This window comes from Melanotaenia boesemani, chromosome 1 (assembly GCF_017639745.1).
Source record: "Melanotaenia boesemani isolate fMelBoe1 chromosome 1, fMelBoe1.pri, whole genome shotgun sequence".
NCBI classification, from domain to species: domain Eukaryota; kingdom Metazoa; phylum Chordata; class Actinopteri; order Atheriniformes; family Melanotaeniidae; genus Melanotaenia; species Melanotaenia boesemani.
The window spans coordinates 32,928,869-32,943,779 of NC_055682.1; the positions used below are offsets into that span (position 1 = coordinate 32,928,869).

At 38.0% G+C, this 14,911-nt stretch overlaps 1 protein-coding gene across 1 annotated transcript; it reads left to right on the forward strand.

Annotated features, from left to right (window-relative positions):
• Positions 1–418: 418 nt before the first annotated feature.
• LOC121651130 (xaa-Pro dipeptidase-like) lies at positions 419–8,740 on the forward strand. Its single transcript, XM_042003086.1, has 4 exons — positions 419–433; positions 1,555–1,632; positions 7,839–8,084; positions 8,501–8,740. The coding sequence occupies exons 1-4, from the start codon at positions 419–421 to the stop codon at positions 8,630–8,632; spliced, it is 471 nt and encodes a 156-aa protein (XP_041859020.1). The 3' UTR covers positions 8,633–8,740.
• The last annotated feature ends 6,171 nt before the right edge of the window (positions 8,741–14,911 follow it).

The window sequence follows — 14,911 nt, forward strand, 5'->3', positions numbered from 1 at the left end:
GAAGCTCTGTGTCTTTAGTTCAGTCTCCTACCTGATGTGGCCCTCTGACCATCTTTGGGTGCACAATCTCAAAGGCTGACAAACTAGAGCCCCTGCCCCTTTGCCCCTTGATGCAAAATGCCCCAAAGTGCTCTTTTGTTCACTTTGTTTGTGTGTGTGTGTGTGTGTGTGTGTGTGTGTGTGTGTGTGTGTGTGTGTGTGTGTGTGTGTGTGTGTGTGTGTGTGTGTGTGTGTGCGTGCGTGCCTGCATGTGTGTGTGTGTTGTGGCCCAAAACAACAAATAAAACAAAATGATAATAATTCAGATTTTCCCTCGATAGGTCACATGATCCACACTCACTGCCCTGATGTGCCCAGACCTGCCTTCCTGCCGCCAAGCAGCAGAAGACGGTAGCTTAGAAACCGAGGAAAGACGTAAATGGCTGCTGGTCCGGTGAGTAGGTTTTGCAGTATTTGCTTGTGCACGGTGTATTCTTGCAATATGAGTGATGAAGTGCAGTGAGCATCCTGTATGTGTGTGTGTGTGTGTGTGTCTGACTCTGGACACACCTCTCATAAGTTATAGCCACTACTTGACCCCATAGTGTGCTGAAGGGAAAAGTATGTCAGCTTCTCTTTGTTTCTATATGAAGAGCCCAGTACTAAAAGTGCCCAAGTAACTTTTTTGTCAGTTTCAGGCTCTCTGTCCTTGATGCATATATCAGTACCAATGTTTACCAAGCAACTAACTTTTTCCTTTAAAAAAAGTGTCTATGTCCTATTTGGCTAGAATCTTCTATTGTTAAGCTTAAAAGCACTGAAGTCCTGTACATAGGACATGCTATTTATATAAAAAAAAGTAATGTTAGTCATTGGAAGGTACGAAATTGGTGTGGATGCTGGGCATTCATATCATTATGATACTTTTCTTAATGTTACCTATTCACCTTTTATATTGCAACAGTAAAATCATTTGCCTTTCTGTCTGAAATCCAATTATATATGTAGGACTAATGTTACAGGTAAAACAATTTACACTTTTACTCTGTGGGTTATGGTAGGCCTGTTCTTTATTTCTCTGAACTTGTGGAACACTCCTTTTCTACACTTAGCATAAATGTGTTTTTTGAAATCAGATTTTTCAAGTGAACAGATATCCATATAACATAACATCTGAACTAAATGTGAACAACCACCATTCTATCAATTAAGCTATAATATACTACACTGTATTTATGGGATAAGTATGTTAGGAAAGAAAGATGCTGTGGTGGTAAAACAAATGGATGCAGGTATCAAGGGCAGCTGAAACTGGTCTTGGCTCAAATTAGAAGGCAAAGTCACTGTGAAAGGACAAGAGCTGTCATTTCATCTGTAACATGTGTTAGATGCTTTATTATACATTCACACTGGCCTGTCACTCTGCTTGATGCTTTTAAATATAAAATGTACAAAATTTTCTTCCAGGGGAGCATGCCCCCGGGACCTCCCTAGAAAGGTTGCATCCTCCTCACCTTTTTTTTTTTTTTTTTTTACCACTGACCCATTTTCATGTCTGTCTCGTGCTCTTTTTAGTGTCTACTCAGATCAATAGAGCCCACCACAGCCTCTTCACCAACTACCTTCCCAGAAGGTGTTCAGCATACCCATCAGGTAAAACATGAATTACTTTTGCTTTGCATTGCCCCCTAACAGAGGCAAAGATTTATTGTTTTAGCTGATTTTTCATTTTGCTCCTAAACACAGATTTTTGTGGGATGATGAGTTGACAAAGGTAATGTTTGCTTGCTAGGAGCTTCTGCCATCCTTCGAATCACTGTGCTTTTAACTAACTTTGCTAGTTTGTGTTGTGTGAAAGAAATTTCACTGCATATGTTAATCACTCATATATACTCATATAAATGTATACTCATATAATAATCACATGTGCAGTTTAGTTTTCTTTATTAATTTATTATTGTCAATCCATTCGCTATTACATTTTCATATTGTGTGTTCTCATTTTCCAGAATATTGAAGTTACTGTTTTTCTGCAGGTTTTTTGTGCATGCTTGTGTGAGGTCAGACTGACCACTCTCTTCCAAACCTTGAATATGGGAAAGTTAAGACTGGTTGACGCACCTGCTAGATAGCAATAGCTGTTTAGAATAACAGCCTATTTTCGGTCCTTGGGTGTGTTAATCGCCTCTGAGAACTGGAAGAGAATGGCACCATTTAGTCTCTTTTCACTCGCTTTATCAGTTTTGTTATTGACCTTCAGCTGGAGATGGGCTGAATAAAATTGTTTTTCTCTGATGGATCAGTAGAGTCCTCTCCTGACTCTTCATGGGTCAGAAGACTGCTCTCAACTTGCAAGTAATTCTGTATTCAATAATTCTCCTGTAATAAACTTTATATACTTTTACTCATTCCAGACTCTTTGTAATTTTTCTACAACAGTTGCCAAGTTTTCTAGTTTTACGTTTACTGAAGAAAAAGTCACTAAATGTCATGCGGTGACTGAGTACTGGTTAGATGATTACACGGCCCACACGCAGTAGACAACTAGATCAAATTCTTGCAGAGCAATACTGACCGCTCTTTTTTACACAGTAGCTAAGGTTTGTCTTAAATGTCCCTATTTACTGGGTCTCCCCATGTGAAAATAAGCTAAATCTGGTGACAAATCTGTTAAGTTAGCAACATTAAGGCCACTCCCAACTTCTTCTTCTTCTTCTTTGTAGATGTTTTATTATCAAATTGTTTATGGACATTACGTTTCCCAATTGTGTCAAATGATTTTTTTATATTTATTTTACCAACACTTTTAGAACCACTTAATCTATTTGAAAATAAATTTTGGTACGTGTTGATTTCATTTGTCTATTGTAAAAGTTGAGTCTACTACACCCTCACCAGAGATTATTAATGGAAAAGCCCACTGAGCACAATGCAAAAGCCTGCAAGCAGTTTTTAATTAAACCCTCTTCTGGTCATTCAAAGAAAGTTGAGTGCCTTTTGCCACTCTCCAATATGTCCCTAGATGACTGGTTAATGGCTTCTGCATTTTAGTCATTGGTGTAAAAACTCTCCTTTGCCCATTAGTTTTGAAAAATGTGTTTATAAAGCAAACAAGCATCAATTCATAAGAGAACAATATTGAGAACAAGAACTGACACATTTTCATCAATATCACACTCCATGTTCAGGTTTTGCTGCCTTATTCAAGGAGAAGATGCTCATTTATTTATTTTTGACACGGTTTCAGTTTTCAAAAGCATTACTTTTAGGACACAAACCATCATTGTCTAAAAGAGCAAGTGCCTTAGAAATGTTCCTGTCCTCCTTTGCAAACGTCCAAAGCCTCTAGAAGTGAAGTTTTGAATTCAAAGTGAGCATTTTAACTGTATCGACACAACTTGCAGCTGCTGCTGGAGATATGATTTTGGATGCAGGGGAATTGGCCTGTGGTGACAGTTGTGGCTTAATGCCTGATGTCCCAGACTGCTTCTTTGTACTGCCAACAGAAACACTCCCTCTCCACCATGGGGACATTTTAGGGGGAACAGTGGCATTATTTATGCATGTAACATGAGGATGAGGATTATGTTGTTGAGTTGTGACACCATAGGGAAGCAAGTCACTGATTGGACTTTTAACACATCTGACATTTCTGTAAGTGTATTTCAGAAGACAAACAGAAATGGTAATAATTGGATCAGCCTATATTTTGTCCTTTAGAAAGTGCTAAATGTATTTAAAGAAAATTAGGGCTGGAAAAAACACGTCTTTCACAGTGTTTCAAATTAGACACAACTTATCCAGAGCAATGTCCTTTTTTAGTTTAGAGACCACAGCTGCAGAAAGGATGGTGGAAAGGTTACCAGTCTTATTAATTTTGTTCTGAAATCCAAATTATTGTTGAGTATTCTTTTTCATAGTCCAAATTCTCTGTACACATTTTAAATGGAGTTATGACATTAGCACATACATCTAACTATACTTAGCTCTCATAGGTCAAGAGTCACAACAGTCAAAAATATAAATTTCTAAACTCCACGAAGGTAAAAGATTTTCATCAGAAAGAGTGTTGAAGGAGTTTTTAGGATAATCCTTCTAAATAAAGAGCGATCGTGTCATTACTACAATCATCAGACTTATCCTTCTTCAGAGTGGAAGGTGTTCATGCTTCATGGTGGGTGTGTTAACCCTCTTGACAGTGTGTCATTCAGGCCTGGATGTTGTCTTTCATGACACATCTGCAGTCGCCAATAAAACTGAATTTTTTCTTGAACTATCCCAGAAATGTGTTTAAAGAGAGTTGCATCTCCCCCTACTGTTACTGTAAATGCACCGTAGCAGAAATAAATATAATCTCAACCTGGGAAGCTGATTGTATCAACACAGAGATTTTTCTGCTTCTGGAGGTCTCATTTTGTTTTCAGAACAATGAGCTTGTAATATGCAGCAGATGTCAGTGAAGTTTTTTCATATTCATGATTTCAAGAAATCATGAATATGTAAAAAAAAAAAATAGATGTTTACTTGCAACTCTGTGTGAATTGAATTGATAAATTTTACTCAATACCAACACCTCTTTATCAGTGAACTGAAAGGTGCCTTTTGTTATTAGTCAGCTTTCTGCGGTAACAATGTTCTATGTAAAGTTTGTTCACAGAAAAGAAGAAAGTTATTTCAAGAAGCAGCTGATTTAACTGCATTGATTAGACCATCTTCTCTATTTTTCCTTTATTTTTGTATCTATCTTCTTGTGACTCATTTAAAAATATGTGAAATGGTATTTATTTAGACTAAATGCAGTGTTTTCTGTAAATGTTGCACCAAATACGTACGTTAACGATGCAGGAGATGGACATTAGTATCCGCCAGCATGTCTGTCTTCTGTGTCGAGCATAAATGGATCTTTACTCTTTTCTTTCTGTCTTCTGCCTCTCTTCCTCTGATAACTTCCTCTTGCATTTCTTTGCTGAATCAGTCCCTGTGCGCATTTAAAACGGCTGGTGAGTTGATATCTGATTGTTAGCATGTGACACAGAACATAAAGCGAAACTTAGCTGCAATGTCACGCAGCATCCCAGAAGTAAAAGTTGTGAAGTGCGGTTACCCAGCGTTGGGACTCTCATGAGCAGCGACGGCTCCAGAAATGTAATTAATAAATGTCACTGTGCCATCAAATGAATCAGGAATGCTGAGTTTTAAGGTCAGAAAGTTACACAGTGCAACTTTCATAAATTACTCTTAATTTTCTTGTGATAACTAATCAATCTCATTCAACAATCGGCTGTGGCTGACATTAAATATGAACTGCCTGTCAGGTTTTCAGACGGAAGTAAGGAACCAAGTGTGGGCCCTTGAGGCAGGAGGTAGACTGGTGCAGGAATGAAGGTTTTATTGATGACGACAAACCAGGAAACACAACAGGTACGTGAAGAATACAATGAATACATAAATACACTGAAGGCAACTAGAAACAGGTGAAGTGAGTTAGCTAAATTAAACTGGGTTTACTAATGACAGGAATCAGAAAGCAAAACAGAACACACAAGATAAAAGAGGATTACCTTCAGACAGACATGATCTGTCCTGCATGTTTGCTTGAAGAATTTTCAGTCCTTTCTAAATGTGAAAACAAAAGAGAGAGTCTCAAGTTCTCAGATCATTGATTATGTTTCCATGCAGTCCTGTCTGCATGTGTCCGTATAGGCTCCATAACACATGGCTACTACAAATAATGTATCAGCTGGGAATAAAACCTATCATCTTATCCATGTATGGGGAAAAACTGTTGAAAACTTCAACAATCTTTTCCACTTCTGTTTTTTCTTTCCTGTCAGGGGGTTTTGGTTGTTTTTATTCTCTGAAAGTAGATGCAGTACATCAGTCATTTCAAGTTGTTTTCATACATGAGCTGGAAGCTATTCTCAAGAAAGTCCAGATGATATAATCAGGTCTTTTTCTGCAGATGCTGTTCACACACTTGTTTCACAGCAGGCGGCTTTCTGCTGGGGATGTGCTCTCACCAGCAGACATGTTCAAACATGCAGCGTTTGCAAATGTTGCAAAATATGCTGTCATGTTCATACAATGTCTCAGCTGCTGATGAGCAAGTGATTTTACCAGGTGGAAAAATATAAAAATATAAATATTATAATAAACATAAAATTTTTGTATCTACATGCAGTTAAGAGACTGAAACTAGGGGGCACTTCTGGGCTCTCAGGGCCCTGGACCTTTCGCTCTGGCTGCCCTGGATGGCTGGCAGGGTCGGCAGCTGCCGATCCTGACCCACCAGGGCCTGTGCTGCATGACCGTGGGGGGGGGGCTCTGCCTGGGGCCTTCCTCTGCCACCCTTTAGGTAGGTGTGAGGTCTGAGCCTTTGGTTGTTGTTGGTGTGGTTGTGGTTGGTGAAACTAGGGATTGGAGTTCATGTTTGTGTATGGGGAGGGGGGTAAAATGTGCTTTTTTTTGTGCATGTGTGTGTGCGTGAAGGAGATTATCATGAGGTGTGTGTTTTAACATTGCTATGTTACAATATGAACCTTGGTGTCATACATTTTTGTTTTATTATGTAAAGCACTTTGTGTTGCTGGTTGCATAGAAAGCGCTTTAAAAATAAAGTTTTGAGGTGATTTTATTCGATGTGCACCCTGCTCTGGAACATTTCTAGAACATTTCAGAAGTCCAGGGCATGTGTGAAATCAGCTTATGTAACTTGACTGATTTGTATCTGATCTTTGAAAAAGGTCAGAAAATAACTTCTAGCAACCTTTGACATTTTTTCTGTAAACTTAAAGAGTTGGAATTTTACAGTGTACGTTCATCTTTTTTATAATTTCAAAATGTTAAAAAAAAAGAAAAACTTTTGAGTGGAAGTCAGTATAGAGTAACTTGTATATGAGACCTTCTACTGACATTAGTAATTTCCAGTGTAAAATGGACCCACTGAGGCCATAAAAAGCTTTTTCTTTAAAACCAAAGTGGTTTCTGGACTGAGCTGGAATCAATGTTTCCAGTTTAACTGAGAACAGAACATTCAGTTTTTCATTCTGTAATGAACCAAAGAGTGAAAGCAATCATATAAGACTACATTTTGGCTGAATATCTCAAATACTGAGTCCCACATTTTAACCATCACACTTGAGGAAATGGGCTTCTCTAAGCTGCTGATTGTTTGTTTAGGTTTTTTCTAGCTTTCCTTAAAACTAAACCTTTGCGTTCATCATATTTGACCTTGTTTTGAAGTCAGTGGTATAATAAACATCTTAGTGGAGTTAATCAGTTACATTTCTATGAGCAGACACATCACATTTACTGATTAAAATAAAATTCTGACAAGAGGACTATTGTCATGACAGGATGATGATTCTAAAGTCCACAACAAAGAGTTTTAAATGGTGCAAGCTGAAGATCTTGTTGTAGCTCAGACTGTTACCTGAATATATGGACACACCTTATAAGAGCTTTGCATGCAGTACTACCCACAAACCTGACAAAAATAGAAATTATTTAAAGAAAAATTGTATCATATCTCTGTAACAAGAACCAAAATCCCTTTTAATATACTGGTTACTGGTTATTATACTTTAATGCCCAAGCTTTTGTTGATAGCTCCAATACAGTGAAATCTGGAAATAAAAAGAGTCTTGTTTAAAAGAGTAGAGAGATGTGTCATTATTAATGATGAAGATTATGTTTACATTATTTACAATAACAGAAGCTTTTACCTCCAATATCTAAAGTTTTTTATGTCTCTCTATCTCTGGATATTGGAGAATATATTATGTGACTGATCCTGGATATTACAGTTACGGCAAAGCAGGCTTCTTCTCTTTATATCGTCTCAATTCTAATTAATCCAGAATCCCACCAGTTATCTCCACTCTGAGCCCCCTGAGATGTTCTGTCTCTTCTGTCCTTTCAGACCTGTCTACTGGCTGGGTAATGAGACCCTGAGGGTGTCGGCTGCCCTTTTTGCCGAGAACCGTGGAAGACTGTGCCAGGGACTGAAAGCCAAAGACGGTGTGGTGCCAAAGTCGGTGGTGGTGCTGCAGGGTGGAGAGCAGAAGCAGAGGTACTGCACAGACACAGACGTTCTCTTCAGGCAGGTGGGTTGTCTGCAGGTCGCCATTTCTTTATCCGACCATGTACGTTTATGTCCCCTCTGCATGTCCTGGCTCACTCTCCTCTCAGTTTGTTGTGCCTGATCTGTTATGGAAAAGCAGCCAGAGGGCGTTTGATCAAAGTGAGCTAAAACCTCCAACAGGTCAGCGTGAAGTTTGGAGATTCTTTGTCACTCATGATCTTCACTCTTACACAAGCATGTGGCCCCTCCTGTCTCTTTTTCTGCCACTACCACATAAACAAATAACTGTGGTTAGTTTTGCTCAAACATGAATCATAATAATCAAGATTTTTCTTTTAATTAATCACATTTCTTTTCCTAAATGGCCCAGTCAGTCAACCATCTTATATGTCTCACATTGCCTCTCTAATGCAGAGTTTGACTCTGTGAACTGTGCAGGAGTCTTTCTTCCACTGGGCGTTTGGAGTGACTGAGCCTGACTGCTACGGAGCCATTGATGTGGACTCTGGGAAATCCATTCTTTTTGTTCCTAAACTGCCTGAAAGCTATGCTACTTGGATGGGAGAGTAAGTCACAGTAATCCTCAAAGAGTTGTGTACACTGCCAACACTCATCAGCAGCTAGTCCAGGATTGTAGGCTGTGAATGTAGCAGGCATTTTTCTCACCTTTAGAGCCTGGTTGTATTTCATTTCTTAAAAATGCAGCCAAAACTAGTTTAGTTTTTTTTTTTTTTTTGTCATTTCCCAAACATCTTATTTTGTAACATGTTTCACTACATAGACTAAAAAAAACTTTTGTAATGCTATACAGAGGAAAACACACTATTAAACAGTTTTTATATATAGCTTGATCTTAGCAAGCTGCAGTGAAGTTGCTGATGAACGATTCTGATTCATGTATTGTCCTACTTTCTTTAAAGCTAACAGCAAACTGATTGCAGAACCAGGACTCTGCGCGTGTATTGGTCCAAACTCCCCTCGTAACATCTTATGTGTATGAGAAGGGAACTCTTTTGATACACTCATTAGAAATAATCTGCACCCTTTTAACCGTGTCACATAACACTCAGAAAATGTCCTGTTATCTAATATTCATATAAAATTAATATAATCTTTTTCTCAGGAGTAAATTTAAACACGTCTTTGTTCTTGTGTATTCAGAAAAATTTAGAGTAAGAACAAAGACACCCTCAGTTTCACTTGTCCTTATTTACATTGTCTGGGTTCTTGTTGTCATGGATTCAGTGAACAAAGCCAAATTAGACCAAATGTATTAAAGTTTGTATTATGTTGTTTAAAACTGGGTGTACTCACAAAACCAGAAATCTGCAAACTGGTTGTTTTAGTATATATTTTTTATACTTTATAAGATACCCACCTGCACAAACTTGATTTCCACTCCCATTTGTAGCCATGAATGGAAGTAGACACTCCTCTAATTTGTCATTAACATCAAGACATTATTTACTCTAGGCATAAATATTAAAGCAGTGTTTTTGGTTCAACAGAATAAATATTAATTGATTTAAAAATGTAACATGTAATAAGCTCTCTAAGGTCAGAACAAAAGGTTCAGCAGAAATGATCAGCCTATCCAGTAGCAACCAAAAGGTGCATCTGCTCACATAAAATGTAGGCAAACAGCCCTGTGGAGGCCTTTCAGACAGTCTTGTCGTAGAAAACCAGAACAATTTTTTAGGGCTTATATTATTTTACAGTCCCATCAGAGAGGTCTTCCATAGCGAGCACACACAATACATGGATGCAGTTATTTACACTTACTGCCCACCTTATTTGGTAAATATTTTCAATTGCTTGTTAACACAAATAACTAATTAGCTAATTGCATGTAGACACGTAGAAATGACCAAGTTCAAGCTGAGCTTCAGAATGAGGAGAAAAAGGAGTTTAAGCGATTTTGAACGTGGTATGTTTGTTGTTGCCAGACAAACTGGTCTGAGTATATCAGAAACTTCAGATCTACTGGGATTTTCACACACTACCATCTCTAGGGTTTACGGAGAATGGTCTGAGAAAGAGAAAATATCCAGTGAGCAGCAGTTGTTAGGACCAAAATGTCTTGATGATGTCAGATTTCAAATGAGAATGGGCAGACTGGTTGGAGATGACAGAAAGGCAACAGGAACTCAAATAATCACTGTTTCCAACCAAGGTCTGCAGAATAACATCTATGAATGCACAACACATCTGACCTTGAAGCAGATGGGCTACAGCAGCAGAAGACCACAACGGGGGCCACTTCTGTCAACTAAGAACGGGAAACTGAGGCTATGATTAACAAACATGCAATTAAAATGGACAACAGAAGATGGAGAAACACTGCCTGGTCTGATGAGTCTCTGTTTCAGCTCCATATTAAGAAGGTAGGCTCAGAATTCAGGGTAAACTAGTACACTTATAGCAAGATGGCATTTACTTTCTCTCTAGAAATCAAACTGCTCCATTTGATATCCAATGGCATTGTGATATAATGACATTTCTCAAGCTTTGCAAAATATACATGGAATGACTGTGGAACATTTTCTGATATCTTTAACTATTTTTAGCTCATTGTACATTCACAAAGCTCAAATCATCTCCAAGTGGTTTCTTGAACATGACAATAAGTTCACTGTACTCCAACGGCCTCCACAGCCACCAGATCTCAGTCCAGTAGAGCAGCTTTGGGATGTGGTGGAACGGGAGATTCTCATCATGGATGTGCAGCCGACAAATCTGCAGCAACTGTGTGATGCGGTTGTGTGAAACACCTTGTTGAATCTATGACACTAAGAATAAAGCAGTTCTGAAGGATAATGGGGATCCAACTTGGTACTGGCAAAGTGTACTTAATAAAGTGGCTAGAGGTGTGTACATCTGTAATTACTGTAAACTGACAATGAGAAACAAAATTAGCAAAAACATCATAAACACTCTGAGCAAGATCTGCAAATTAGTCTGTTTTGTTTACATTTCAACTTAATTTTAGGGCTGCATTGGTATAAAAATGTGTGGGAGCTGAATAGGTGTGCACAGTCTTACATTCTCCTAAGAAAACAAACAAGATGTATGCTTTACATATGCATCAGAGCCCAGCTGGGGTCAGAAGCAACATAAGCGACATGTAGAATAACAATGAAAAGAATTTTAAAAAGAGACAGTCATCCTGACTTTTCCTGTTTTTGTAGAATATTACACACAGAAAAAATAAAATAAAACTTTTTTTGCTTGACATAACACCCCCCCATTAGACCAGTCAATTTTAGTAAATAAAGTTGGCAATAAACCATAGCAGTCATTATAAATTATCAATTATAAACATGAAGAAACAGTCAAATGTTTCTAAAATGAATTAATTATCATAATAAAAGGCTCAGCCAAACAAACTGTGCAGCAGATGATATAAATGAACAACAAATAGGATAGGATAAAGTATTACTATGACAAATAAAAATTCATACAAACGTTTATCATATCTGTTAAGTTCCACTTAATAGTGGAGGTGGAATTTTTTCCCAGCTTCCATCAAAGATGAGGCAGTTTGATCGTGGACAGTTAAAGAGGTCCCCAATACATCACAAGGCCCAAATAAAAATCCAATAAGTTGATCTGAAAAGTGCTTTTATATAAAATCTTATTTAAATTTGTCGCCATTCACATCTAACTTCACAGGATGAAACTTATGTTCTGCACATGTAATTCTGCTTGTGCTGCTTCATCAGCCAACAACAACAAACTGTAGGACAACATGCAGCATAACCTGCCTGGAGTGTGCTCTACTCAGACACCAGACAAGACTTCTTCTCTCATTCACACACTACTAACAAGATCCTCACCTGATTCTGCCAACGTTATCTGAAATTCTGTGAAAACACCTCTTGTGTTTGTACGTATGTTGCACCTTGCTTTATTAGCAGCACATTTTGCATCTGTCGACAGGAGAGCACTTTAAGGGGAAATATGCTGCTGATGAGGTGCGATACATCTGTGACGTAAGTCTATGTGTGTTTGTCATTTCAACCACTCTCATGTGATCTTTTTCTGTGCAGAAATTAAACCTTCATGTTAAGTCCTAAAACAGGGACTTAAATAAAAATGCACTGGAAGAAATTACATTTCTTCTCAGATCATATCACTAATTTTCGTACCTTGTGCCAGATGTGACTGAAGTCATTGTTATTGCAGGTAACTCATCTCATCAGTTAAAAACAAACTGAAGTAAAAAGGAACTTGCAAGGCCATTTTAACATGATTTTTGACTCGTGTGTGTCTGCATATGATTGGACATTTGGGGGTTGTGCATGTATTTCCATAAGTGGATGCAAAGTCTCCATGGGGGCAGTCTGTCACATTCTTGGCTGTTATCTGAAATAATGTGGGCAGTATTCGGCTTCACCATTGTGAATAACTCTGACAGACACCAAACATCATAGGGGGCTTTCATTTGGAAATTAATTTAAAGTTGTAACCTGCAGCTTCATTTGCAGCCAGTTCTGGAAAATACACTTCTGTTCAGGCTGCGCTTTACTGCCTGTTCTGAGAGTTTAAGGAAATGTTTATCAGTGTCGACGGCAGATTCCCAAAGGAGCAAAATTCTTGGGTTGACGGCTCTGGAGTTATTTTGGATCCATATTTAAAATAATGAATTCCAAAAGAGCTTTTAACAGCCAACAAGTCAATGGGAAGTTTGTATTTGAAAAATTTATTTCCATATTTACACCTTACCCCTTGATGACTCATTCAGCTACTTCTACTTCTTTTTTTATTTATTTACTTATTTATTTATTTTTCATCACCTGCAGGTGATATTTAATTTCATAAACCCATTTTATAAAAGATAATCAGTCATTTGCTCCTTTAAGCAACAGGAACTGTAAAACTGTAGTATTAGGAAAGTATATATCAAAAGTATTACTCGCTAATGACTATTTCTCTCATTTACTAAAACAAAGAAAGAATCTTTACTGTTATCAAGTTTCAGTGTCAGTGTGATGGCCGCACCTACATTCACACAGTTAAAGGCGGTAACCCCATACACCAACACATTTCACTTATGTTAGTTTATCATTTTAGACTATTTTGATTGACAGGTATCAAATATCCACGGAAAGGAGGGAGAGTGCAGCACAACCACGGCTTTTAGCCGGCTAACAGCATGCCTTAGCTTTAGCTCCCCTACCTCTGTTAGCTGTTTAGCTCCGGATTAGCTCGGTTAGGTCTTAGCTACAGGCAGCTTGGAGTTTGATGGATGTCAATCATCCACCCCCATCTTCACATTTCTGCTCTCAGCTCCACCTCTTTGCCCATTTTTGGATTTTCCAGGAATGACGACACCGTGACGCTGCCAACATAGCTACGGTGGGAACCGCCCAATGAGCTTCAATTCAGCTCTTCAGAAACCTACGGGTGACGTCACGGAGGCTCCGTCCATCTTTTATTTACAGTTTATGGTGCGCACATTAGGGCACTTTTGTATTTTCAACTCTGTTTTATTGTTTAACATGTAACACAAAAGAAACCAAACTAATCTAACAAAGTAAGAGAGAAACAAAAACAAGTTAAACAAATAACAAACAGTTTGAAATTAGTCTGAGTTTCCATTATAAATTTGGTTTAGTTTTGTTCATTTCACCTCTTTTAAAAAGGGCCCTGGTGTTTTGAGTATTTTTTGGCTAAATAAAACCTTTCCTTTTTTAAGCCACCTGTGTTCCTTATTCTTTACCAGCTCGGTCCATCACAGTCAGAATGTCCATTTAATGTATTTAAAATTCCAGTTTCTGTGGGGCAGTAAAGGACCTAGATAGTAGGTTTTTGTTGTTGTTTTGTTGGGTTTTTTTTTGTTGTTGTTTGTTTGTTTTTTGTGAGAGTTGGAGGGCAAAGAGCTTCTTTTATACATGACTGATTTATCGGGCTGATTTCATTTTCTGAGGTTACTGGAGTTAGGTCAGGGTGGAAACAGGTAATGAAATTAACTGCAATGGCAAAGAATTTAAGCCTGCAAAATCCGCATCCATTACCACTTCCATGTTGGAAGGGTACAAAACCACAGTTCTTTGGAATTTTGTTGAAGTTAAATGCAAAATCATGACATAACTCCACATCTTTTTTCCCTTCTGAAGCTGGAATCTGACTGATGTACATTAATAAACTATCATTTTGTGTACTCTGTAAACAACTGATTATGTTCTCCACATCGCTGCAGAATTTTCTACATCTGCATTTTAACAGCATTGTTGTTGAATCAGTCTTTGCAGTTGTTCCAGTTCATTAAAACAAGTCAGTTAATACTTAGAATTTATGCTCTGAGAGTGAAGGTGTCCTGCTGTATGTTTAATGAATTGAGTTTAGTCATTAACTGTTCTGCTTATTACTGGAAAAGCCACAGTGACACAATGATGACTGCCAGAGTGACCTTTATTCAGCCAACTTGAAGTAAAAGGAAACTGATTGTTGTCCCTGCCTCCTCTAATTATTCCCTTTCTGCCTTCCTGCAGATTGTCGATGTCCTGTCCAACCTGAAACCAGCCGCTCTTACACTGGTAAAACAATTTAATCATACTGAATGACAACTGACATTTAATTCCATTGAATAATTTATGACCAATAAAAGGGATTTTTTTCTGAAGATAAAGTTGGGAATCCATCCATCTTTTTTTTTTTTCCGGTCCCACCAGGAGATAAGCTCCTGGTGAAGCCTCACCTGAATCACCTTCCTGTATCCTCCAGCACATTTGTGGCAAAAATAAAACTGGATTCTTTCAGTTTGTTGAGTAAGCAGCTGAAAGACAAGTACCGGCTTTTAATCATTTTATAGTTTGTTTCTCTACTGCTAAGAATGTGTTGTGAGAA